The 24,633-nt window shown below is 40.9% G+C and overlaps 1 protein-coding gene across 1 annotated transcript in view; it reads right to left on the reverse strand.

The window, feature by feature from the left end:
* LOC115226109 (probable ATP-dependent RNA helicase DHX37) overlaps window positions 1-24,633 on the reverse strand; it is an 81,587-nt gene that overhangs the window by 53,141 nt on the left and 3,813 nt on the right. Inside the window, exons 3-12 of the mRNA XM_029797093.2 lie at window positions 24,103-24,182; window positions 22,072-22,315; window positions 17,459-17,515; window positions 15,160-15,218; window positions 14,177-14,324; window positions 11,534-11,682; window positions 9,969-10,061; window positions 7,244-7,340; window positions 6,262-6,375; window positions 2,456-2,557 (exon numbers count right to left, since the gene is read on the reverse strand). Of these exons, the coding sequence (XP_029652953.1) occupies window positions 2,456-2,557; window positions 6,262-6,375; window positions 7,244-7,340; window positions 9,969-10,061; window positions 11,534-11,682; window positions 14,177-14,324; window positions 15,160-15,218; window positions 17,459-17,515; window positions 22,072-22,315; window positions 24,103-24,182 (1,143 nt within the window). The remainder of the gene's footprint in view (window positions 1-2,455; window positions 2,558-6,261; window positions 6,376-7,243; window positions 7,341-9,968; window positions 10,062-11,533; window positions 11,683-14,176; window positions 14,325-15,159; window positions 15,219-17,458; window positions 17,516-22,071; window positions 22,316-24,102; window positions 24,183-24,633) is intronic.

A 24,633-nucleotide genomic window follows, 5' to 3' on the forward strand; every position in this document is an offset into this window, starting at 1 on the left:
GAATGACATTGTAGGCAGGTGTGAGAGGCTGGATCTGGCCTTGTTTTGAATTAATCATGCATTATCTCATAGCTTTGAGATTTCAATGATGTGATTGTTTATTTTAAGAATGACATTGTAGGGTAGGTGTGAGAGGCTGGATCTGGCCTTGTTTTGAATTAATCATGCATTATCTCATAGCTTTGAGATTTCAATGATGTGATTGTTTATTTTTAGAATGACATTGTAGGGCAGGTGTGAGAGGCTGGATCTGGCCTTGTTTTGAATTAATCATGCATTATCTCATAGCTTTGAGATTTCAATGATGTGATTGTTTATTTTCAGAATGACATTGTAGGGTAGGTGTGAGAGGCTGGATCTGGCCTTGTTTTGAATTAATCCTGCATTATCTCATAGCTTGGGGATTTCAATGATGTGATTGTTTATTTTCAGAATGACATTGTAGGGCAGGTGTGAGAGGCTGGATCTGGCCTTGTTTGGAATTAATCATGCATTATCTCATAGCTTTGAGATATCAATGATGTGATTGTTTATTTTTAGAATGACATTGTAGGGTAGGTGTGAGAGGCTGGATCTGGCCTTGTTTTGAATTAATCCTGCATTATCTCATAGCTTTGAGATTTCAATGATGTGATTGTTTATTTTCAGAATGACATTGTAGGGCAGGTGTGAGAGGCTGGGTCTGGCCTTGTTTTGAATTAATCATGCATTATCTCATAGCTTTGAGATTTCAATGATGTGATTGTTTATTTTCAGAATGACATTGTAGGGCAGGTGTGAGAGGCTGGATCTGGCAAGTTTGAACATAAGATAGGTAGAATATTTAGGCTGAATATGGCTGGTTTAACTGCTCAAGGGTTAACCTTTCCAATGACCCTAAACTACCTATATATGCTAACAAGTTATACACACGCACATCATATATAATCCACATCATCATCATCTTCCATGCATGGGTTGGAAGTTTGGCAGGAGCTGGCAAGCAACAGGACTGAAATAAGCACCACTGTCTGTTTTGGTAGGGCCCTTACTACTGGAAGCCCTTCAAAACATCAACCATTTTGCAGAGTGGACTGGATGCTTTTCACATGGCACTAGGACTGATGAAGTCTGTCGGTATGGTCCTTATGGCGGCGAGCTGGCAGAAACGTTAGCATGCCAGGCGAAATGCTAAGCGGTATTTCGTCTGCCGCTACGTTCTGAGTTGAAATTCCGCCGAGGTCAACTTTGCCTTTCATCCTTTCGGGGTTGATTAAATAAGTACCAGTTACGCACTGGGGTCGATATAATCGACTCAATCCGTTTGTCTGTCCTTGTTTTCCTCTCTGTGTTTAGCCCCTTGTGGGTAATAAAGAAATAGGTATGGTCTTTACTGCTGGATGTCCTTTGAAATGCCAACCACTTTACAGAGTAAACAGGATGATTTTTACATAGCTCCAGTACCGACAAGGTCACCAAGCAACTTGCAGGACAAGGATCCCGTGAGTGGGTGGGGTGATGGAAAAGGTGGCTTTGTGCCAGGTATATATATACATATATATCATCATTATTTAACAACTATCTTCCATGTATGCATGGGTAGAACAGTTGACAGGTGGCGGCCAGGTAGAAAATCTACCCAAGGCTACTGTGTCTGTTTTGGCACAAACAGACAGACACACATACGAGTAGTCTTGCACCTTCTCTACAGCAAGAAACCTGTTCTGCTCTGGCCCTTTTTTGTCTCTCATCCCCCAGCATAGGTTTGTACCCCATGAACCAACCCAGGGGTTCCCAGACTTGGAAACTGCATGGCAGCTTCACTGGTGTTGGTGCCACAAAAAACACACCCAAGACATCACCTGACACAAGATCACCCTCCTCCAATGCCCTCTCTTCTATTGCAGGACACCTGTTTCTTATTTCTTTACTACCCACAACGGACTAAACATAGAGGGGACAAACAAGGAAAGACAAACAGATTAAGTCGATTACATCGACCCCAATGCGTAACTGGTGCTTAATTCATCGACCCCGAAAGGATGAAAGGCAAAGTCGACCTCGGCGGAATTTGAACTCAGAACGTAACGGCAGACAAAATACCTGTTTCTTTACTACCAACAAGGGGCTAAACACAGAGGGGACAAACAAGGACAGACAAATGGATTAAGTCGATTACATCGACCCCAGTGCGTAACTGGTACTTAATTTATCGACCCCCGAAAGGATGAAAGGCAAAGTCGACCTCAGCGGAATTTGAACTCAGAACGTGCGTAACAGCTGCTGCCTTTCTTGTCATATGCACAGCTGCCCAACGTCCGAAAATCTATTTATTTATTTTTATGATGATGATGGTGGTGGAGGTGGGGAGGGGGGTGATCATGATAATGATGGCAATGATGATGGTGATGATAACAACGCTAATAATGACAACAGTAACGATGATAATGATTTGATGAGTCAATTAAGAACTTACTTTGATGACTGGCGGCGTGACTTTGAATAATCTGTGGTTTTCGATAAAGTCATTTAACCGAAGTGTGGCCGACATGACAATTAACCTCAAAGGGTTCTTGCGCTGGACAGGGGCAAAAAAAGAAAGACAAAAATATATAAACAAAATTATATAAAAAAAAGTTTGTTAATGAATCTATTATATACAACGACCTTTATTCTCTAGAAAAACCACGACGCCGTGGTGATCTCATTCTTGCTCACAACATCATAAGCGGAAAGTGTAACCTCTCGAAAGAGCTGTTCTTCACTCCTGCTCCAGAGCGTCGGCTGCGGGGTCACTCCAAAAAGCTCTATTTGCGACAATTTCATCTCAATCGAAGGAGAGGGGCCTTCTCCGTCCGGGTTGCAGATCCGTGGAATAAGCTGCCGGACGAGATAGTGAAGATGCCGACGACCGCTCGGTTCAAAGTCTCTCTTGACCAGAAATGGCCTGAACTTTTTGCATGAACACCCTCCCTGTACATAACCCATGTCCCCCTACATGGCCTTGCTTTTTGCTTTTTGAGCCAAAAAATTAACTTAACTTAACTTAAGAAGCAGTATTAGATTAAAATAGCCATCCGTGTTTCATACTTAATGTAAATGCATTGTCAAAAGCCAAATTAACAGCAGTATTTGGCTGGAGATAATATCTCTTATGGTGCATACATATTATACATACACACACACATGGTAACAAAAGGGTTAAAGTACTGTATTTTAATGTGTATAAGGAATCCTCATGTATAAAGAAGCCCCTAATTTTTGGGGGCTTAAAATTTGGAAAAAAGGTTTTGTAAGGGATTATAATACTATCCATGTATAAGAAACTCCCATATTTTTAACCGAATTTTCAAGAAAAGAGGGTTCCTTAAACAAGTTAAAATACGGGAATCCAAATTAAAATCCTTCATCAAAATTTCATGAGTTTTATATTCCAAACACCAATTTAATAATGACCAAGCTATTTTACCAAATTCTTCCTTATTTTCAAACATAATTGAAACAGAGTGTATTTTGCCCAGAATATCAATCATTTGGAAGCCGTTCAGTGACGTGCAACCAAAAGAATACCCTCCATCAGGCGTTTGCCTTATTATGAACGCCTTACTTCCCTGGGCATGGATACATTGAAACTCCGACGTCTGGCAGCTGATTTGGCAGACACCCATAAAATTATCAACCATCTTTACAAACAATAACTCTGAGTACCTTTTCAAACTCCACCTATCTAACACCCGTGGACATGTTTACAAAGTCAGAAAACAGCACAGCTCCTTCCATGACTTTCGGAAACAATTTTCCACGCTAAGAGGTACTGAAGCATGGAACAAACTGCCGGCATCAGTTTGATAGTAGCTGGCAAGGCAGAAGACTGCACCGGCATTCTGTGTCTGTTTTGGCAAGGTTTTTACGGCTGGATGCCTTTCCTAACACCTGTTGCTGTAGAGAAAGTACAAGGTTACTCAGCCAGAGAGATAGAGTGGAAGTGAGAGAGGGGGGAAGCGAGTGGGAGTAAGAGGGAGAGAGAAGGGGGGAAGCGAGTGGGAGTAAGAGGGAGAGAGAAGGGGGGAAGCGAGTGGGAGTAAGAGGGAGAGAGAAGGGGGGAAGCGAGTGGGAGTAAGAGGGAGAGAGAAGGGGGGAAGCGAGTGGGAGTAAGAGTGAATGAGAGGGATAGAGTGAGGGGTGAGGCAGAGAGAGGGAGAGGGGAAAGGCAGAGAGGGAGAGCGAGAGAAGATATGGAAAGAGAGTGAGGGAGAAAAAAGCGGAGAGGGGAGAGGGCGAGAGAGAGAGGGGGAAAGACAGAGGAAGAGAGAGAGAAGATGGCGAGGGGAGAGAGAGAGAGAGAGACCGATCTGGAATGAGGACTGAAACAGGTGTGTAGCTGTAGAGGAGATGCATGGTAAGCGAACCAGAGGGAGGAGCAAGAGAAAGAAGGAGAGAGAGAGGAAGAGTGAGGAAGATAGAGAGAGAGAGAGAGTGAGGAAGGGAGAGAGAGGAAAAGAAAGCAGGAGTGCTAAAGAGGGCAAGAGAGCGATGGTGGTGAAGTGGAGGGAGGGGGCAGGGCAGAACATAGAAAGGGTGATAGAGTAAAGGAAGAGAGAGAGAGAGATATATAAGGCAGCGACTGCCAGAGGAATAGCGTCGAGGTAGAGGGAGGCTACGATATAAGTGGCAGGACGTTGCCAAGGGAACGCGAGTAGGTAGCGGGAGGCAGAGACTAGTGAGTACATGGGAACATTGAGGGAGGGAGGGAGGGAGGATAGGAATGATAGAGAGAGCAGAGCAGGGAGGACAGCATTCGTCACTGCAGCTCAGAATGGACTTGCAAAACTGGACTGATCAAAGGGAGAATACTCGACCTTGCCGACCCACAAGGTTTATTATTTGTTCACTAATTACCTGCCCCTAATGGATTTCTGTATCCAATAATTTCATTATTATTATTACTCTTTTACTCTTTTACTTGTTTCAGTCATTTGACTGCGGCCATGCTGGAGCACCGCCTTTAGTCGAGCAAATCGACCCCGGGACTTATTCTTTGTAAGCCCAGTACTTATTCTATCGGTCTCTTTTGCTGAACTGCTAAGTCACGGGTTGTGAAGCAATGCTAGGGGGACAAACACACACACACACACATACATATATATATACATATATATATATATATACATATATACGACAGGCTTCTTTCAGTTTCTGTCTACCAAATCCACTCACAAGGCATTGGTCGGCCCAGGGCTATAGCAGAAGACACTTGCCCAAGGTGCCACGCAGTGGGACTGAACCCGGAACCATGTGGTTGGTTAGCAAGCTACTTACCACACAGCCACTCCTCTTACTCTTTACTCTTTTACTTGTTTCAGTCATTTGACTGCGGCCATGCTGGAGCACCACTTTTTAGTACTTATTCTATCGGTCTCTTTTTGCCGAACCGCTAAGTGACGGGGACGTAAACACACCAGCATCGGTTGTCAAGCAATGCTAGGGGGACAAACACAGACATACATATAAATACATATATATATATATATACGACAGGCTTCTTTCAGTTTCCGTCTACCAAATCCACTCACAAGGCATTGGTCGGCCCGGGGCTATTGCAGAAGACACTTGCCCAAGGTGCCACGCAGTGGGACTGAACCCGGAACCATGTGGTTGGTTAGCAAGCTACTTACCACACAGCCACTCCTGCGCTTATTATTATTATTTTAAAAGAAAAATGGTAACAAAAAGGTTAAAGTGATCAAAATCAAAACATTTTATCAAAATTCCAGATCACATTTCAAACATCAGCTTAATTAACAACGAACTTGTGTTAATTAGTTCTTCGTTATTATCAAACTTGATTCCCGTTCGTGGCCGGTTGCCAGCTCTGTATGGCCCCATGTCGGTGGCACGTAAAAGCACCATCCGTTCGTGTCCGTTGCCAGCATCGCCTGGCTTCCGTGCCGGTGACACGTAAAAGCACCATCCGTTCATGGCCGTTCGCCAGCTCTGTCTGGCACCTGTGCAGGTGGCACGTAAAAAACACCCACTACACTCGCGGAGTGGTTGGCGTTAGGAAGGGCATCCAGCCGTAGAAACACTGCCAGATCTGACTGGGCCTGACGAAGCCTTCCAGCTTCACAGACCCCAGTTGACCCGTCCAACCCATGCTAGCATGGAAAGCGGACGCTAAACGATGATGATGATGATGATTGAAACAAAGGCATTGTATTTCTGCAGAAATATAGTAACAATATGATTATTATTAAGTATGGCAGCATAGCGCTGGGCCCTTACCTTCTGTCTGACAGGGACAACCCTAGATAGGAGCCCAATGAGTATGTCTGTATAAACTGTACGTTCGTGGGCTTCATCCAAAATAATAACACTGTACTTGGACAGCAGGAAGTCCTGGAAAAGAAATTGCATAATAATAATAATAGTAATCGATCAACATGAATGGAAATTGTAGCTGTGATACCAGTGCCGGTGGCACATAAGAGAGCCATCCGAACGTGGCCATTGCCAGCGCCGCCCCGACTGGCTTCTGTGCCGGTGGCACATAAAAAGCACCATCCGATCAGTCCCACTGCATACCACCTTGGGCAAGTGTCTTCTACTACAGCCTCGGGCCGACCAAAGCCTTGTGAGTGGATTTGGTAGACGGAAACTGAAAGAAGCCCGTCGTATATATGTATATATGTATATATATATAATATATATAATATATAATATATATATATATATATAGTATATTATATATATATATATATATATATATATATATATGCAAGTGTGTGTTTTGTGTGTCTGTGTTTGTCCCCCTAGCATTGCTTGACAACCGATGCTGGTGTGTTTATATCCCCGTCACTTAGCGGTTCGGCATAAGAGACCGATAGAATAAGTACAGGGCTTACAAAAAGAATAAGTCCCGGGGTCGAGTTGCTCAATAAAAGGTGGTGCTCCAGCATGGCCGCAGTCAAATGACTGAAACAAGTAAAAGAGTAAAAGAGAGAGATTACTCTGTCAAATATGATACTTATTTTTTTTTCATTCTTGTTTCAGTCATTAGACTTTGGCCATGCTGGGGCATTGCCTTGAGGAATTTCTGGGCTTACAAAGGAATAAGTCCCGGGGTCGATTTGCTCGATTAAAGGCGGTGCTCCAGCATGGCCGCAGTCAAATGACTTAAACAAATAAAAAAAAAAAAAAAAAAAAGATGCTGACAATGATAGTGATGGAGATGGTGCTAGTATGGTAACAAAAACCGGCCCCTTACCTGCTGAATCTCCTTGAATAGAACACCATCAGTCATAAACTTCAGCTTTGTCTTGGGTGTTGTGTTCCCTTCGTACCTGATCTGATAGGAGACCACCCTGCATAACAGAGAATAAACACACTTACATACATATACTCATTTCTTTACTACCCACAAGGGGCTAAACACAGAGGGGACAAACAAGGACAGACAAACGGATTAAGCCGATTATATCGACACCAGTGCGTAACTGGTATGTGGAATTTGAACTCAGAACGTGAAGACGGACGAAGTACCTATTCTTTATTACCCACAAGGGGCTAAACATAGAGGGGACAAACGGATTAAGTCGATTATATCGACCCCAGTATGCAAGCAACTGGTACTTATTTAATCATCCGATAGGATGAATGGTAAAGTGAAACTCGGCGGAATTTGAACTCAATGTAACGGCAGACGAAATACCTATTTCTTTACTACCCACAAGGGGCTAAACACAAAGGCGACAAACAAGAACAGAGAAACGGATTAAGTCGATTATATAGACCCCAGCATGTAACTGGTACTTATTTAATCAACCCTGAAAGGATGAAAGGCAAAGTCAACCTCGGCAGAATTTGAACTCAGAACGTAACGGCAGACGAAATACCACTAAGCATTCCGCCCGGCGTGCCAACGGTTCTGCCAGCTCGCCGACTTGTTACATACATATACTCATACATCGTGTGAAGGCATGTGGCGTAATGGTTAGAGTGTTCAGTTCACAATTGTAAGGTCGTGAGTTCAATACCTAATGGAATGTTGTGTCCTTGAGCAAGACACTTTATTTCACATTGCTACAGCTGGCAAAAACAAGAAGTACCTGTAATTCACAAGGTCCATCCTTGTCACACTCTGTATCGCACCGAATCACCCTGGGAACTACGTTAAGGGTACAAGTGTCTGTGGAGTACTCTGGCTACCCGCATGGTTTTTGGTCTCAAGCATTTGTCTTATGAAGAAAGGCTGAAGACGCTCGACCTTTATTCTCTAGAAAAACGACTCAGCCGTGGTGATCTCATTCTTGCTCACAACATCATTAACGGAAAGTGTAACCTCTCGAAAGAGCTGTTCTTCACTCCTGCCCCAGAGCATCGGCTGCGGGGTCACTCCGAAAAGCTCTACCTGCGACGATTTCATCTCAATCGAAGGAGAGGAGCTTTCTCCGTCCGGGTTGCGGATCCGTGGAATAAGCTGCCGGACGAGATGGTGAAGATGCCGACGACCGCTCGGTTCAAAGTCTCCCTTGACCACAAGCGGCCTGAACTCTTTACATGAACACCACCCTGGCCTTGCTTTTTGCTTTTTGAGCCAAAAAATTAACTTACCTAACTTAACTTAATTCCACGAGCAGGCTGTTCCATTGATTGGATCAACTAGAACCCTCATTATCATTTACCTTTGAAGAACCAGACATGTGTGCTTGCATGTGTATGGCTGATTGGTTAGGGGCATTCGGCTCATGATCATAAAGACATGAGTTCAATTCCCAGTGACGTGTTGTGTCCTTGAGCAAGACACTTTATTTCACGTTGCTCCAGTCCACTCAACTGGCGAAAATGAGTAGTACTTCTTTTTCAAAGGGCCAGCCCTGTGTCACATTTTATGTTATGCTGAATCTCCCTGTAAACTACAATAACCCTTTTGTTACCATATTTCTGTTGAGATGCTCTGTGTTTCTTTCAATTACTTTAAATATAACAAAGAATTTAGTAAAATAACTTAGTATTCATTAAGCTAGTGTTAGAAACATAAATTGTGACTAAGGTTTGGTGGAAGATTTTAATTCCAAACTTATGAAAACAAGACATTTGTACTACAGAGCCAGAGGTGGTTTCAGCCAGGTTGGTATCGAAAGGGTTAAAAATATCATGGTGACTTTAACCCTTCTGTTACCATATTTCTGTTGAGATGCTCTGTGTTTCTTTCAATTAATTTTAAATATAACAAAGAATTTAGTAAAATAACTTAGTTATCATTAAGTTAGTGTTAGTAACATTAATTGTGACTAAGGTTTGGTGGAAGATTTTAATTCAAAACTTAGGAAAACAAGATATTTGTAATACAGAGCCAGGGGTGGTTTCAGCCGGGTTGGTCATGAAAGGGTTAAACACACCTCTACATTTGGGCAGATGTACATTAGAAGCAGTTGGAAGGGTGTGGATTGAAGGAAATTTAGGCTATTATTTCTAGCATATAGAGTGACCACGTTGAGGTCTCCTTCTCTCATGGCTTCTGCTGATTATTTTTCTTCTTAACCCTTTTGTTACCATATTTCTATTGAGATGCTCTGTGTTTCTTTCAATTAATTTTGAATATAACAAAGAATTTAGTAAATTAACTTATTTATCATTAAGCTAGTGTTAGGAACATAAATTGTGACTAAGGTCTGGTGAAAGATTTCAGTTGAAAACTTTTGAAAACAAGTAACTAATTGATTGTTTAATCCTTTAGTGTTTAAACTGGACAGATCAGGCTTCTCACACCGACCTTGCAGTTGAGAATCACAGCTTTACACAGCTGGACACACACATTTTAGACAAGTGGGGGACACACGTACACATGAACAGAACAGATGAGCAGACACACACATACACACATTAACACATTAGACAAACATACACACACTTTAAACAGCTTGTTAGATACGATGTAATGTTGGCTTGCATCACATGTGGAAGCAAAGGTCATATCGTATTTTACTTACTCTGAAGACAAATTCATTTCACTGGCAACGCGATTGGACATGCTGATCGCTGCTACACGGCGTGGTTCAGTGATTCCTATTATACCACCATTGCTGTAGAAATAATAATAATAATAATGATGATGATAATAAAAGTAATAATAATCAAGACGAAGAGCGTGATTCGATTGTAAGATATCTTATCAGTTGAACGATATTTCAACAGTACGTCCAAAGTAAGTGATAAAAATTCAAAATTATAGAAATTTAAACATAAAGTATGAACGAGAGGAACTAGCATCCAAACGGTGACGGAATGACATCATCAGTTTTTAAGTTACAATTTTATAACAGGCGAAAAGAAAAAGACAGAAAAAAAGGAGAGAGAAAGAAGATTATTTAATCAAACAGCTTTGTATAACCCTTTAGTGTTTAAACCGGCCATATCAGGCCAAAATTGTCTTCTTGTTTTATGCTCAAACCAGCCAGCTCTGACCTCTCACACTTACCCTACAAAGTCATTCTAAAAATAAACAGGGACATCATCAATATCCCAGAGTTACAAGATGCTGTACAATTAATTTAAAATAATGTAATTAAACAGGCTTTACATTTGACAGAGTAATCTGAATGCTAAAGAGTTAAATTTGATGATATTCTCCTGTCATTTTATGCGTTCCTCCAGGGCGTGATGTTAATAACCTGCAAACATATTTCTCCTCGTGCTTTTTGAGTACTGAAAGTGTGACAGATTCAGAATATTTCCTGAGAATATGCACTTCCAAGTCTTTTTCAAAATTGCAGCCGCTTGAAACAAAATGTTCAGCAAGTTCTATCGAACTCCTGTTATTGTGCCTGACATCAAATCTGTGCCCATTAAACCTTTTGTTTAATTGTTCCGTTGTGAAACCAGCATAAATTAAGTTGTGTTTCGTGCATTCTGCAGCATGCACCAAATGGGAATCTTTACATGTTCCACCTTCTGTACAAATCATAACATTTCTGTTATGATTTCTGATGGAATTCACTTCGCTCATGTTGTTGCACATGGTGGAGATAAGATAATGCACATAAATACATACGGATATATGAACCCATATATATATATATATACTTGGCACGTAAAAAGCACCATCCAAATCGTGGCCGAAGCCAGTGCCGCCTCGACTGGCTTCCGTGCAGGTGGCACGTAAAATGCACCAATCCGACCGTGGCCGATGCCAGCCTCGCCTGGCACCAGTGCAGGTGGCACGTAAAAAGCACCCACTCTTGCGGCTGTTCTTTAAGGTACAGCGTGTAGATACTCCAATGTTCATTTTCTTGGAGTCAGATATAGAGGTCAATAATTCTCTTATATTCTTATTCTGTCTAAAGGCTACAATATCATTAAGCTAGTGTTAGGAACATAAATTGTGACTAAGGTTTGGTGGAAGATTTCATTCAAAACTTATGAAAACAGGACATTTGTACTCAGAGCCAGAGCCGGTTTCAGCTGGGTTGGTATCAGAAAAAAACCGTTATGGTATGAAAGATAGTTGGGGATGAGGGACTTTATTCGACAACAGCAAAATTAAAATTATACTCACTGGGCATAGCCAGCCTCATATAAGAATTGGGGTACTTGAGTGGTCTTGCCTGACCCTGTGTCCCCAACTACAAGGACGACAGGGTTCTCATGGATTGCTTCCATCACCTGTTGTTCTTCACTTAAGATTGGCAGCTTGAGACGGGATTCCTGAAGGTCCAGAGAAAAGAAGACAACACTTGTAATAATAAAAGTGACGGGGCTTGTAATAATTACACACACACACACACACACACACATATATATTCCATGCCTGGATACCCTTCCTGTCACCAACCCTCACCTGTGTCCAAGCAAAGTAAAATTTCCCACAGCTAGGCATTTTTTCATGGAAGACATGAAATAAACAACATCACTTGTTAAGTTAAGTTAAGTTAATTTTTTGGCTCAAAAAGCAAAAAGCAAGGCCATGTAGGGGGACATGGAGTTATGTACAGGGTGGTGTTCATGCAAAGAGTTCAGGCCATTTCTGATCAAGAGAGATTTTGAACCGAGCGGTCGTCGGCATCTTCACTATCTTGTCAGGCAGCTTATTCCATGGATCCGCAACCTGGACGGAGAAAGCCCCTTCGATTGAGATGAAATCGTCACAGATAGAGCTTTTCGGAGTGACCCCGCAGCCGATGCTCTGGAGCAGGAGTGAAGAACAGCTCTTTTGAGAGGTTACACTTTCCGCTTATGATGTTGTGAGCAAGAATGAGATCACCACGGCGGGGGCGTTTTTCTAGAGAATAAAGGTCGAGCGTCTTCAGCCTTTCTTCATAGGACAAATGCTTGAGACCAAGAACCATGCGGGTAGCCAGCTTCTGGACTCTTTCAAGATGATGTATGTCTTTGAGGAGATAAGGAGAAGAGGCTTGAATCCTGTACTCCAATATGGGTCTCACCAGAACAATGGTGCTTGCTTATGACCATCATGTGGTGTCAAATCATCATCATCATCCTCATTTAACGTCCGCTTTCCATGCTAGCATGGGTTGGACGGTTCAACTGGAGTCTGGGGAGCCCGAAGGCTGCACCAGGCCGGTCAGATCTGGCAGTGTTTCTACAGCTGGATGCCCTTCCTAACGCCAACCACTCCGAGAGTGTAGTGGGTGATTTTATGTGCCACCGACACAGGTGCCAGACGAGGCTGGCGAACGGCCACGCTCGGATGGTGTTTTTTATGTGCCACCGACACAGGTGCCAGACAAGGCTGGCAGACGGCCACGCTCGGATGGTGTTTTTATGTGCCACCGACACAAGTGCCAGATGAGGCTGGCGAACGGCCACGATCGGATGGTGTTTGTTACATGCCCACAGCACGGAGGCCAGTCGATGCGGTACTGGCTACGGCCACGTTCGGATGGTTTTCTTGTGTGCCACCGGCACTGGTACCACAAAGATACAAATTCTATTGATGTTCATCTATTTTGATTTGGTTTGATTTTCACTTGCCTCAACAGGTCTTCACAACTGTCACACACTTGCCTCAACAGGTCTTCACAAGTGTCACATACTTGCCTCAACAGGTCTTCACAAGTGTCATAAGAAGGAAGGTATGCACAGGTGGACTGACTACGTCCCAGGTAGGGGCCACGGGTTATGGCCTGACTAGTCTTGCCGGGTCTTTGGATGGTGTTTTTATGTGCCACCAACACAGGTGCCAAATGAGGCTGGCGAACGGCCACGATCGGATGGTGTTTGTTACGTGCCCACAGCACGGAGGCCAGTCGATGTGGTACTGGCTACCGCCACGTTCGGATGGTATTCTTGTGTGCCACCGGCATTGGTACCACAAAGATACAAATTCCATTGATGTTCATCTATTTTGATTTGATTTGATTATGATTATTATTATTATTATTATCACTTGCCTCAACAGGTCTTCACAAGTGTCATAAGAAGGAAGGTATGCACAGGTGGACTGACTACGTCCCAGGAAGGGGCCACGGGCTATGGCCTGACTAGTCTTGCCGGGTCTTCGGACAGGTGCCAGATGAGGCTGGCGAACGGCCACGATCGGATGGCGTTTGTTATGTGCCCACAGCACGGAGGCCAGTCGATGCGGTACTGGCTACAGCCACGTTCGGATGGTTTTCTTGTGTGCCACCGGCACTGGTACCACAGAGATACAGATTCCATTGATGTTCATCTATTTTTTTTTTTTTTTTTCAAGGATATATATATTTCTTTACTACCCACAAGGGGCTAAACATGGAGGGGACAAACAAGGAGAGACAAACGGATTAAGTCGATTACAACAACCCCAGTGCATAACTGGCACTTATTTTATTGACCCCGAAAGGATGAACGGCAAAGTCGACCTATGCGGAATTTGAACTCGGAACGTAACGACAGACGAAATACAGCTACGGATTTCGCCCGGCGTGCTAACGTTTCTGCCAGCTCGCCACCTTTAAGGATACATAGTCACACAAACACACACATGGATACATGTATATACATACACACAAGCTTTGGTTGGCCCAGGGCTACAGCAGAGGACACTTGCCCAAGGTGCCAAGCAGCAGGACTGAACCCAAAACCTAGTGGTCCGAAAGCCAACTTCTTAACCTCATGACCTTACCTACACCGAGCAATATGGCCCACAAAATGGTTCAACATAATTGGAGAAATAAAAGAGAGAAACTAGGACACTGACCTGCATCTCTGGTTTTCTGTCGACAGGAATAAAAACCACTTTTCTTGGCTTCATGGCGGCAGACGTTTTAGCAGAGACACCATTCTGCTGGACACCTTGCTCAGTTTTTGCTTCAGAGTCAATGGAACCATCTTCAGATACTTTCTGCCTAAAATTCCACAAAGAGAACATTTAGAATAATGGAAGTCGCAGTAGTAGTAGTGTTAGTGGTGGTGGTTGTGATGGTGGTGGAGGTAGTGGCAGTAGTTGTGGTGGTGGTATTATTATTATCATCCGTTTGTAGCAGCTCTGTCTGGCCCCCGTGCCGGTGACACGTAAAAGCACCATCCGTTCGTGGCCGTTTGCCAGCTCCGTCTGGCACCTGTGCGGGTGGCACGTAAAAAGCACCCACTACACTCACGGAGTGGTTGGCGTTAGGAAGGGCATCCAGCCGTAGAAACACTGCCAGATCTGACTGGGCCTGATGAAGCCTTCCAGCTTCACAGACCCCAGTTGAACCGTCCAACCCATGCTAGCATGGAGAACGGACGCTAAATGATGATGATGATTATTATTATTATTATTAGTATTAGTAGTGCGAGCTGGCAGAAACGTTAGTGCGCTGGGCAAAATGATTAGCAGTATCTTGTCTGCCGTTACGTTTCTGAGTTCAAATTCCGCTGGGGGGTCGATAATTTAAGTACCAGTTACGCACTGGGGTCGATGTAATCGACTTAATCACTTTGTCTGTCCCCTCTATGTTTAGCCCCTTGTGGGTAATAAAGAAATAGATAGTAGTGGTGGTGGTGGTGGTGGTGGTACATCAACCCCGGTGCTTCTCTGGTACTTTATTTATCAACCCCGAAAGGATGAAAGGCAAAAGTCATCCTTGCTGGAATTTGAACTCGGAACGTAACGACAGGTCTATGCTGCGTTTGTGTTAGAAAACTTAGGGGCTAGTTTAATTTAGTGAAACCCTACAAAACAACAAATTCAAACTTTACCTTTTGATGTCTTTTGAATCACCCGAGTCTTCGACATTCTTCTCCGGGTCTGGATTATTCTGGAAGAAAACAAGACTTAAAATTGGAACTGATCCACAACCTTTCATATACATGTGTGTGCACATGGTGTGTGTGTGTGTGTGTGTGTATATATATATATATATATATATATATATATAGTTAATCCAAACAAGAAAACACAACGTGGGGACGTGGAACGAATATAGTATTATTGGACGCTCAGGAAAGAAGGGAAGAAGGAGGGTTTAATGTTTTGAGTGGAGCTCTTCGTCGGAAACATAGGAAAAGGAAAGATCCCGAGAAGGGAAGACAAAGGAAAAAAATCGCCATATATATATATATATATATATATATATATATATAGGTGCAGGAGTGGCTGTGTGGTAAGTAGCTTGTTTACCAACCACATGGTTCCGGGTTCAGTCCCACTGCGTGGCACCTTGGGCAAGTGTCTTCTACTATAGCCTCGTGCCGACCAAAGCCTTGTGAGTGGATTTGGTAGATGGAAACTGAAAGAAGCCCGTCGTATATATGTATATATATATATGTGTATGTGTGTTTGTCCCCCTAGCATTGCTTGACAACCGATGCTGGTGTGTTTATGTCCCCGTAACTTAGCGGTTCGGCAAAAGAGACCAATAGCATAAGTACTGGGCTTACAAAGAATAAGTCCTGGGGTTAAGTTGCTCGACTAAAGGCGGTGCTCCAGCATGGCCGCAGTCAAATGACTGAAACAAGTAAAAGAGTAAAGAGTAAGAGTATATATATATATAGCCTGTTCAGTGTTCAACAGACAAGACCGGGCAACTAGGATTTTTAACCCTAGGTATTTAGTATGATCTGCTGAGAAGAATCAAGAGAAAAAGCCTGAATTCAAAATCATGATACAGGTATATCTATTACCTCATTCTGCAGCCATCGACCAAGATGTTAAGCTTGCCTGACTTCTCTTGGGCTGTTATGTTTTTCAGTGTGATGGTGGCTGAGTTGAGGATTTTGGCTCTTATTTCTAGCAAGCTGGTACTTCGTGTACCCTCATTTATAATTATAAAATTTATTGATTAGCCATTTAACAGCCTTATTGCTTGCTGGCCACTAATATTATTAAGCACCATTCGATCTACATATATATATTTATATGTAAACATATACATGTATGTGTGTGTGTGTGTATATGTGTATATATATATATATATATGTGGAGGCACAATGGCCCAGTGGTTAGGGCAGCGGACTCGCTGTCGTAGGATCGCGGTTTCGATTCCCAGACCGGGCGTTGTGTGTGTTTATTGAGCGAAAACACCTAAAAGCTCCAAGAGGCTCCCGGCAGGGGATGGTGGTGATCCCTGCTGTACTCTTTCACGACTCTTTCTTCTGTTGGCCTGCTCGCTTAGCCAGTGGGGTGGCGTCATTCAAAGGCTAAAAACAATGCGAAGCGCATTGTGACCAGCGATGTGTAACTACATCTAATGGTCTGGTCGGTCACGTGACGTGATATATATATATATGGATGTACACACACAGACATTTATATGTACAGATATATACGCACATATATACATATGCATATACACATAGCTGAAGGTGCATGGGCTAGTCGTTAGGGAGTTCCACTTACAATCATGAGATCAGGATTTCAATTCCCAGACCAGGCAGTGCATTGGGTTCTTGAGCAAAATGCTTCATATCACGTAACTCTATAACCACTTCGATGTCTGGGATGAAGCACATCCGTCCAGGCAATTTCAATTTGATGTTGGAGATAAGCTAATGCACAGCACATAAATACATACGGATATATAAACCCATATATATATATATATATACATATACAACTAGCAGTATCGCCCGGCGTTGCTCGGGTTTGTAAGGGAAATAACTATAAAGCATTTTTAGAGAGTTATAGCCAAAAAATAGCAAAAAAATGCATTAAAAATGGAAAAAAAATTATGGTAAATTTTTTTAAAATCGTTGACTCATCGTAGACATTTTTAGAGAGTTACCTCCCTTATATAATAGCGAAAAAATGCATTAAAATGGAAAAAAATGATGGTAAATTATTTTAAAAATCGTAGACTCATCGTAGACGCGCGCTAATACCCAGAAGGGCTCGATATGAATCACGACTATAAGATACCCGGTTTTGGTTAAACTGCACCGCAAAATGTGGGAGTAGTTAGGAATCTAAATCATAGGAGACAGACAGCACACAACCTCACTTTTATATATAAAGATATACACACACGATTTAAAAAACAAAAAAAAAAGTGACCCTTACTTTTCTCTTTTTGTTTCCATCAGCTACACCCAATCCTTTCGATGTTTCCAGAGGAGTCTGCCAAAAGATTAAGGAAAACATAACCCACATCAGCTCAAACAAGTGCATTCCTCATTGATATATTTGCTTGTTGAGGACTAAATAGTTCTTTTTTTTCTTCTTTCTGTCATTAACCCTTTCGTTACTGTATTCATTTAGAGATGCTCTGTGTTTCTTTCAATTAATTTTAAATATAACAAAGAATTTAGTAAAATAACTTGGTTATCATTAAGCTAGTGTTAGTAACATTAATTGTGACTAAGGATTGGTGGAAGATTTTAATTCAAAACTTATGAAAACAAGACATTTGTAATACAGAGCCAGGGGTGGTTTCAGCCGGGTTGGTCATGAAAGGGTTAAACACACCTCTACATTTGGGCAGATGTACATTAGAAGCAGTTGGAAGGGTGTGGATTGAAGGAAATTTAGGCTATTATTTCTAGCATATAGAGTGACCACGTTGAGGTCTCCTTCTCTCATGGCTTCTGCTGATTATTTTTCTTCTTAACCCTTCTGTTACCATATTTCTGTTGAGATGCTCTGTGTTTCTTTCAATTAATTTTAAATATAACAAAGAATTTAGTAAAATAACTTAGTTACCATTAAGCTAGTGTTAGGAACATAAATTGTGACTAAGGTTTGGTGGAAGAATTTAATTCAAAACTTATGAAAACAAGACATTTGTACTACAGAGCCAGAGGTGGTTTCAGCCGGGTTGGTATCAAAAGGGTTAAAAATATCATGGTGACTTTAACCCCTTTCGTTACCATATTTCTGTTGAGGTGCTCTGTGTTTCTTTCAATTACTTTAAATATAACAAAGAATTTAGTAAAATAACTTAGTTATCATTAAGCTAGTGTTAGGAACATAAATTGTGACTAAGGTTTGGTGGAAGATTTTAATTCAAAACTTAGGAAAACAAGACATTTGTACTACAGAACCAGAGGTGGTTTCAGCCGGGTTGGTATCAAAAGGGTTAAAAATATCATGGTGACTTTAACCCCTTTCGTTACCATATTTCTGTTGAGGTGCTGTGTTTCTTTCAATTACTTAAATATAACAAAGAATTTAGTAAAATAACTTAGTTATCATTAAGCTAGTGTTAGGACATAATTGTGACTAAGGTTTGGTGGAAGATTTTAATTCAAAACTTAGGAAAACAAGACATTTGTACTACAGAACCAGAGGTGGTTTCAGCCGGGTTGGTATCAAAAGGGTTAAAAATATCATGGTGACTTTAACCCCTTTCGTTACCATATTTCTGTTGAGGTGCTCTGTGTTTCTTTCAATTACTTTAAATATAACAAAGAATTTAGTAAAATAACTTAGTTATCATTAGATAGTGTTAGGAACATAAATTGTGACTAAGTTTGGTGGAAGATTTTAATTCAAAACTTAGGAAAACAAGACATTTGTACTACAGAACCAGAGGTGGTTTCAGCCGGGTTGGTATCAAAAGGGTTAAAAATATCATGGTGACTTTAACCCCTTTCGTTACCATATTTCTGTTGAGGTGCTCTGTGTTTCTTTCAATTACTTTAAATATAACAAGAATTTAGTAAAATAACTTAGTTATCATTAAGCTAGTGTTAGGAACATAAATTGTGACTAAGGTTTGGTGGAAGATTTTAATTCAAAACTTAGGAAAACAAGACATTTGTACTACAGAACCAGAGGTGGTTTCAGCCGGGTTGGTATCAAAAGGTTTAAAATATCATGGTGACTTTAACCCCTTTCGTTACCATATTTCTGTTGAGGTGCTCTGTGTTTCTTTCAAACTTATTTAATATAACAAAGAATTTAGTAAAATAACTTAGTTATCATTAAGCTAGTGTTAGGAACATAAATTGTGACTAAGGTTTGGTGGAAGATTTTAATTCAAAACTTAGGAAAACAAGACATTTGTACTACAGAACCAGAGGTGGTTTCAGCCGGGTTGGTATCAAAAGGTTAAAAAAATATCATGGTGACTTAACCCCTTTCGTTACCATATTTCTGTTGAGGTGTTCTGTGTTTCTTTCAATTACTTTAAATATAACAAAGAATTTAGTAAAATAACTTAGTTATCATTAAGCTAGTGTTAGGAACATAAATTGTGACTAAGGTTTGGTGGAAGATTTTAATTCAAAACTTATGAAAACAAGACATTTGTATTACAGAGCCAGATGTGGTTTCAGCCGGGTTGGTATCAAAAGGGTTAAAAATATCATGGTGACTTTAACCCCTTTCGTTACCATATTTCTGTTGAGGTGTTCTGTGTTTCTTTCAATTACTTTAAATATAACAAAGAATTTAGTAAAATAACTTAGTTATCATTAAGCTAGTGTTAGGAACATAAATTGTGACTAAGGTTTGGTGGAAGATTTTAATTCAAAACTTAGGAAAACAAGACATTTGTACTACAGAACCAGAGGTGGTTTCAGCCGGGTTGGTATCAAAAGGGTTAAAAATATCATGGTGACTTTAACCCCTTTCGTTACCATATTTCTGTTGAGGTGCTCTGTGTTTCTTTCAATTACTTTAAATATAACAAAGAATTTAGTAAAATAACTTAGTTATCATTAAGTTAGTGTTAGGAACATAAATTGTGACTAAGGTTTGCTGGAAGATTTTAATTCAAAACTTAGGAAAACAAGATATTTGTAATACAGAGCCAGGGGTGGTTTCAGCCGGGTTGGTCATGAAAGGGTTAAACACACCTCTACATTTGGGCAGATGTACATTAGAAGCAGTTGGAAGGGTGTGGATTGAAGGAAATTTAGGCTATTATTTCTAGCATATAGAGTGACCACGTTGAGGTCTCCTTCTCTCATGGCTTCTGCTGATTATTTTTCTTCTTAACCCTTTTGTTACCATATTTCTGTTGAGATGCTCTGTGTTTCTTTCAATTAATTTTGAATATAACAAAGAATTTAGTAAAATAACTTAGTTATCATTAAGCTAGTGTTAGGAACGTAAATTGTGACTAAGGTTTGGTGGAAGATTTTAATTCAGAACTTATGAAAACAAGATATTTATACTAAAGAGCCAGAACTAGTTTCAGCTGGGTTGGTAACGGAAGGGTTAAAAATATCATGGTGACTTTAACCCCTTTTGTTACCATATTTCTGTTGAGATGCTCTGTGTTTCTTTCAATTAATTTTAAATATTACAAAGAATTTAGTAAAATAACTTAATTATAATTAAAGCTAGTGTTAGGAACATAAATTGTGACTAAAGTTTGGTGGAAAATTTTAATTTAAAACTTATGAAAACAAGACATTTATACCCAGAGCCAGAGGTGGTTTCAACCAGGTTGGTGATAAAAGAGTTAAAAATATCATGGTGACTTTAACCCTTTTGTTACCATATTTCTTTTGAGATGTTCTGTGTTTCTTTTAATTAATTTTAAATATAACAGCCTCGCCTGGCACCTGTGCAGGTGGCACGTAAAAAGCACCCACTACACTCACGGAGTGGTTGGCATTAGGAAGGGCATCCAGCTGTAGAAACATTGCCAGATTAGACTGGAGCCTGGTGCAGCCTTCTGGCTTCCCAGAACCCCGGTCGAACCGTCCAACCCATGCTAGCATGGAGAACGGACTTTAAACGATGATGATGATGATGATGATGATAACAAAGAATTTAGGGAAATAACTTAGTTATCATTCAGCTAGTGTTAGGAACATAATTTGTGACTGAGGTTTGGTTGAAGATTGTAATTCAAAACTTATGAAAACAAGACATTTATACTAAAGAGCCAGAACTAGTTTCAGCCGGGTTGGTAACGGAAGGGTTAAAAATATTATGGTGACTTTAACCCTTTTGTCACCATATTTCTGTTGAGATATTCTGTGTTTCTTTCAATTAATTTTAAATATAACAAAGAATTTAGTGAAATAACTTAGTTATCATTAAACTAGTGTTAAGAACATAAACTGTGACTAAGGTTTGGTGGAAGATCTTAATTAAAAAATTATGTAAACAAGACATTTGTACTCAGAGCCAGGGGCGGTTTCAGCTGGGTTGGTATCAAAAGGGTTAAAAATATCATGGTTACTTTAACCCTTTTACCATATTTCTGTTGAGATGTTCTGTGTTTCTTTCAATTAATTTTAAATATAACAAAGAATTTAGCAAAATAACTTAGTTATCATTCAGCTAGTGTTAGGAACATAAATTGTGACTAACTTTTGGTGGAAGATTTTAAATCAGAACTTTTGAAAACAAGACATTTGTACTCAGAGCCAGAGGCGGTTTCAGCCGGGTTGGTAACGAAAGGGTTAAACAATTACCATGCTAGAGCATCACTTTCGAAGAATTTTTTAGTCAAACAAATCAACTCCATTATCATTATCACCATTTAATGTCCGTTTTGCATGCTGTCAGAGGTTGGATATTTTGACAGAACACCAGCTGTCAAGCAGTGAGAAGGGACACAAACACAGGCACAAAGAGATACACACACACGAAAGGCTTCCACACAGTTTCCGTCTACCAAATTCATTCTCAAGGCCATAGGGTATATATAATAGAAGACATTTGCCCAAGGCGCCACACAGTGGGACTGAACCCAAGACCACGTTGTAGCTTACCTTTTCAGCATCAGACTCTTCCTCCTCCCCATCTTCTTCATCACTGTTGCACACAGAATGTTCAGATTCACTCTCGTTTTCTTCCTCTTCCTTCTCGTCTTCTTCCTCCTCCACCTCCTCGTTTTCTTCTTCCTCCTCTTCTTTCAGCTTTTGTTGTCCCTTGGGGTCAGATCCTGACCTGACGTCACCCGGTGCACCGTCAGTGCTCCCGCCTCTGTCAGGTTTCTGTTTGGTTTTAGCTTTTCTGTAAAGAGACACAGATGTTAGCATGAATAGAAAGAAACTTCTAACCCGTCCAAATTCCCTGTTGTTCGGTCCCCTTCTCACTTCTGTTCCCCTTCTTGTTCTTTGAGGGCCCACCCATGACATCTCATCACACCACCATCACCATTTCTGATTCCACCTTCATTATTCTTACAAATCGATCAACATCAATGGAAATTGTAGCTGTGATACCAATGCCGGTGGCACATAAGAGAACCATCCGAACGTGGCCGTTGCCAGCGCCGCCCCGACTGGCCTCCATGCCGGTGGCACGTAAAAAGCACCATCCGATTGTGGCCATTGCCAGCCTCGTCTGGCCCTCGTGCTGGTGGTACATAAAAAGCACCATCCAATCGTGGCTGTTTGGCACCTGTGCCGGTGGCACGTAAAAGCACCCACTACACTCTCGGAGTGGTTGGCGTTAGGAAAAGCATCCAGCTGTAGAAACGCTGCCAGATCAGACTTGGCCTGGGGCAGCCTTCTGCCTTCCCAGACCTCAGTGGAACCGTCCAACCCATGCTAGCATGGAAAGCGGACGTTCTCATTCCTAAGGTATTTTTTGCAGATATCATTATTAGAAAATTACTATTTTTAAATCTCACAACGAGAGATATTCAGCAACAGTAATTTGGAGTAAAAATTCTTTGCCAACATAACATGGCAGTCCTGGTTTAGGATGAATGTTGCTGTAATTTGAGATTTAAAAATAGTACTTTTCTAATTTATAGATCAGTGACTAGTTGTCACTTTGAAAACTACATATTTTGAACGGGAATTTGACAACGACTCCTCTAGCCGAACAATTATTCTGTGCTGATGAAGCGAAATAACCCGGAAATCCTGATACACAAATATTGTTTTGAGCTGAGTTGGGGTGCTAGATTCCCTCGTTTGATAATATAAGGACACAGATCGTGTCAAATAGCCAGCTGGAGACGATGTCTCCGAGGGCTAAGTTACAGCAACATTCGTCCTAAACCAGGACTGTCATGTTATGTTGGCAAACAATCATTATTATTTATTTATTCAAGTCACTGTCTGAAACTGAACCCAGAATCTTGGGGTCAGTAGCCCACGCTCTTAACCACTATGCCATAGGTCCATGGCAGAATCATTGGCACACCAAGTAAAATGCTTAGTAGCATTTTGTCTGTCTTTACGTTCTGGGTTTAAATGTCCTTCTAAAGATAAACAATCACATCATTGAAATCTCAAAGCTATGAGATAATGCATGATTAATTCAAAACAAGGCCAGATCCAGCCTCTCACACCTGCCCTACAATGTCATTCTAAAAATAAACAATCACATCATTGAAACCTCAAAGCTATGAGATAATGCATGATTAATTCAAAACAAGGCCAGATCCAGCCTGTCACACCTACCCTACAATGTCATTCTAAAAATAAACAATCACATCATTGAAATCTCAAAGCTATGAGATAATGCAGGATAAATTCAAAACAAGGCCAGATCCAGCCTCTCACACCTACCCTACAATGTCATTCTAAAAATAAACAATCACATCATTGAAATCTCAAAGCTATGAGATAATGCAGGATAAATTCAAAACAAGGCCAGATCCAGCCTGTCACACCTACCCTACAATGTCATTCTAAAAATAAACAATCACATCATTGAAATCTCAAAGCTATGAGATAATGCATGATTAATTCAAAACAAGGCCAGATCCTGCCTCTCACACCTACCCTACAATGTCATTCTAAAAATAAACAATCACATCAATGAAATAAGAACAAGATACTCACTTCTTGTTGGAGTGTTTCAAAATATCAATCTCTGAAGAACTGGCCTGGACGCTTGCTAGTGCTGCTATCAGATCCGATCTCTGGTGGAGAAGAATTTTAATAATAATAATAATTAATTCTTTTTATTGGCCACAAAGGGCTGACAAATATGATTGGAAAACATAAAGGGACAAAACAGGACAAAAGGTTACAAAAGGTTTTGTCCGTTTTTCGAAAGAAAAAAGTCCATGTAAACAAACTTTACAACAAAGAAAAAATTCAACAGTTTACAAAAAACTCCCAATAGAGGAGACGCTTCGAAAAAAAGAAAAGGTCTCACGTGGAAAAACCCATAAATGAGAAGCCCTTAAGCTCAATAGATTCAAATCTTACATTTATTTTTATTTTTCTGTTATACCGTGGTATGTTGTGCCACAAAAGACTGTTCTTATTTCTTTATTGCCCACAAGGGTTAAACAGAGTTGGAATAAACAAGGACAGACAAAGGGATTAAATTGATTACATCGACCCCCATGCGTACCTGGTACTTAA

Source organism: Octopus sinensis, linkage group LG29 (assembly GCF_006345805.1).
Source record: "Octopus sinensis linkage group LG29, ASM634580v1, whole genome shotgun sequence".
Taxonomy (NCBI): domain Eukaryota; kingdom Metazoa; phylum Mollusca; class Cephalopoda; order Octopoda; family Octopodidae; genus Octopus; species Octopus sinensis.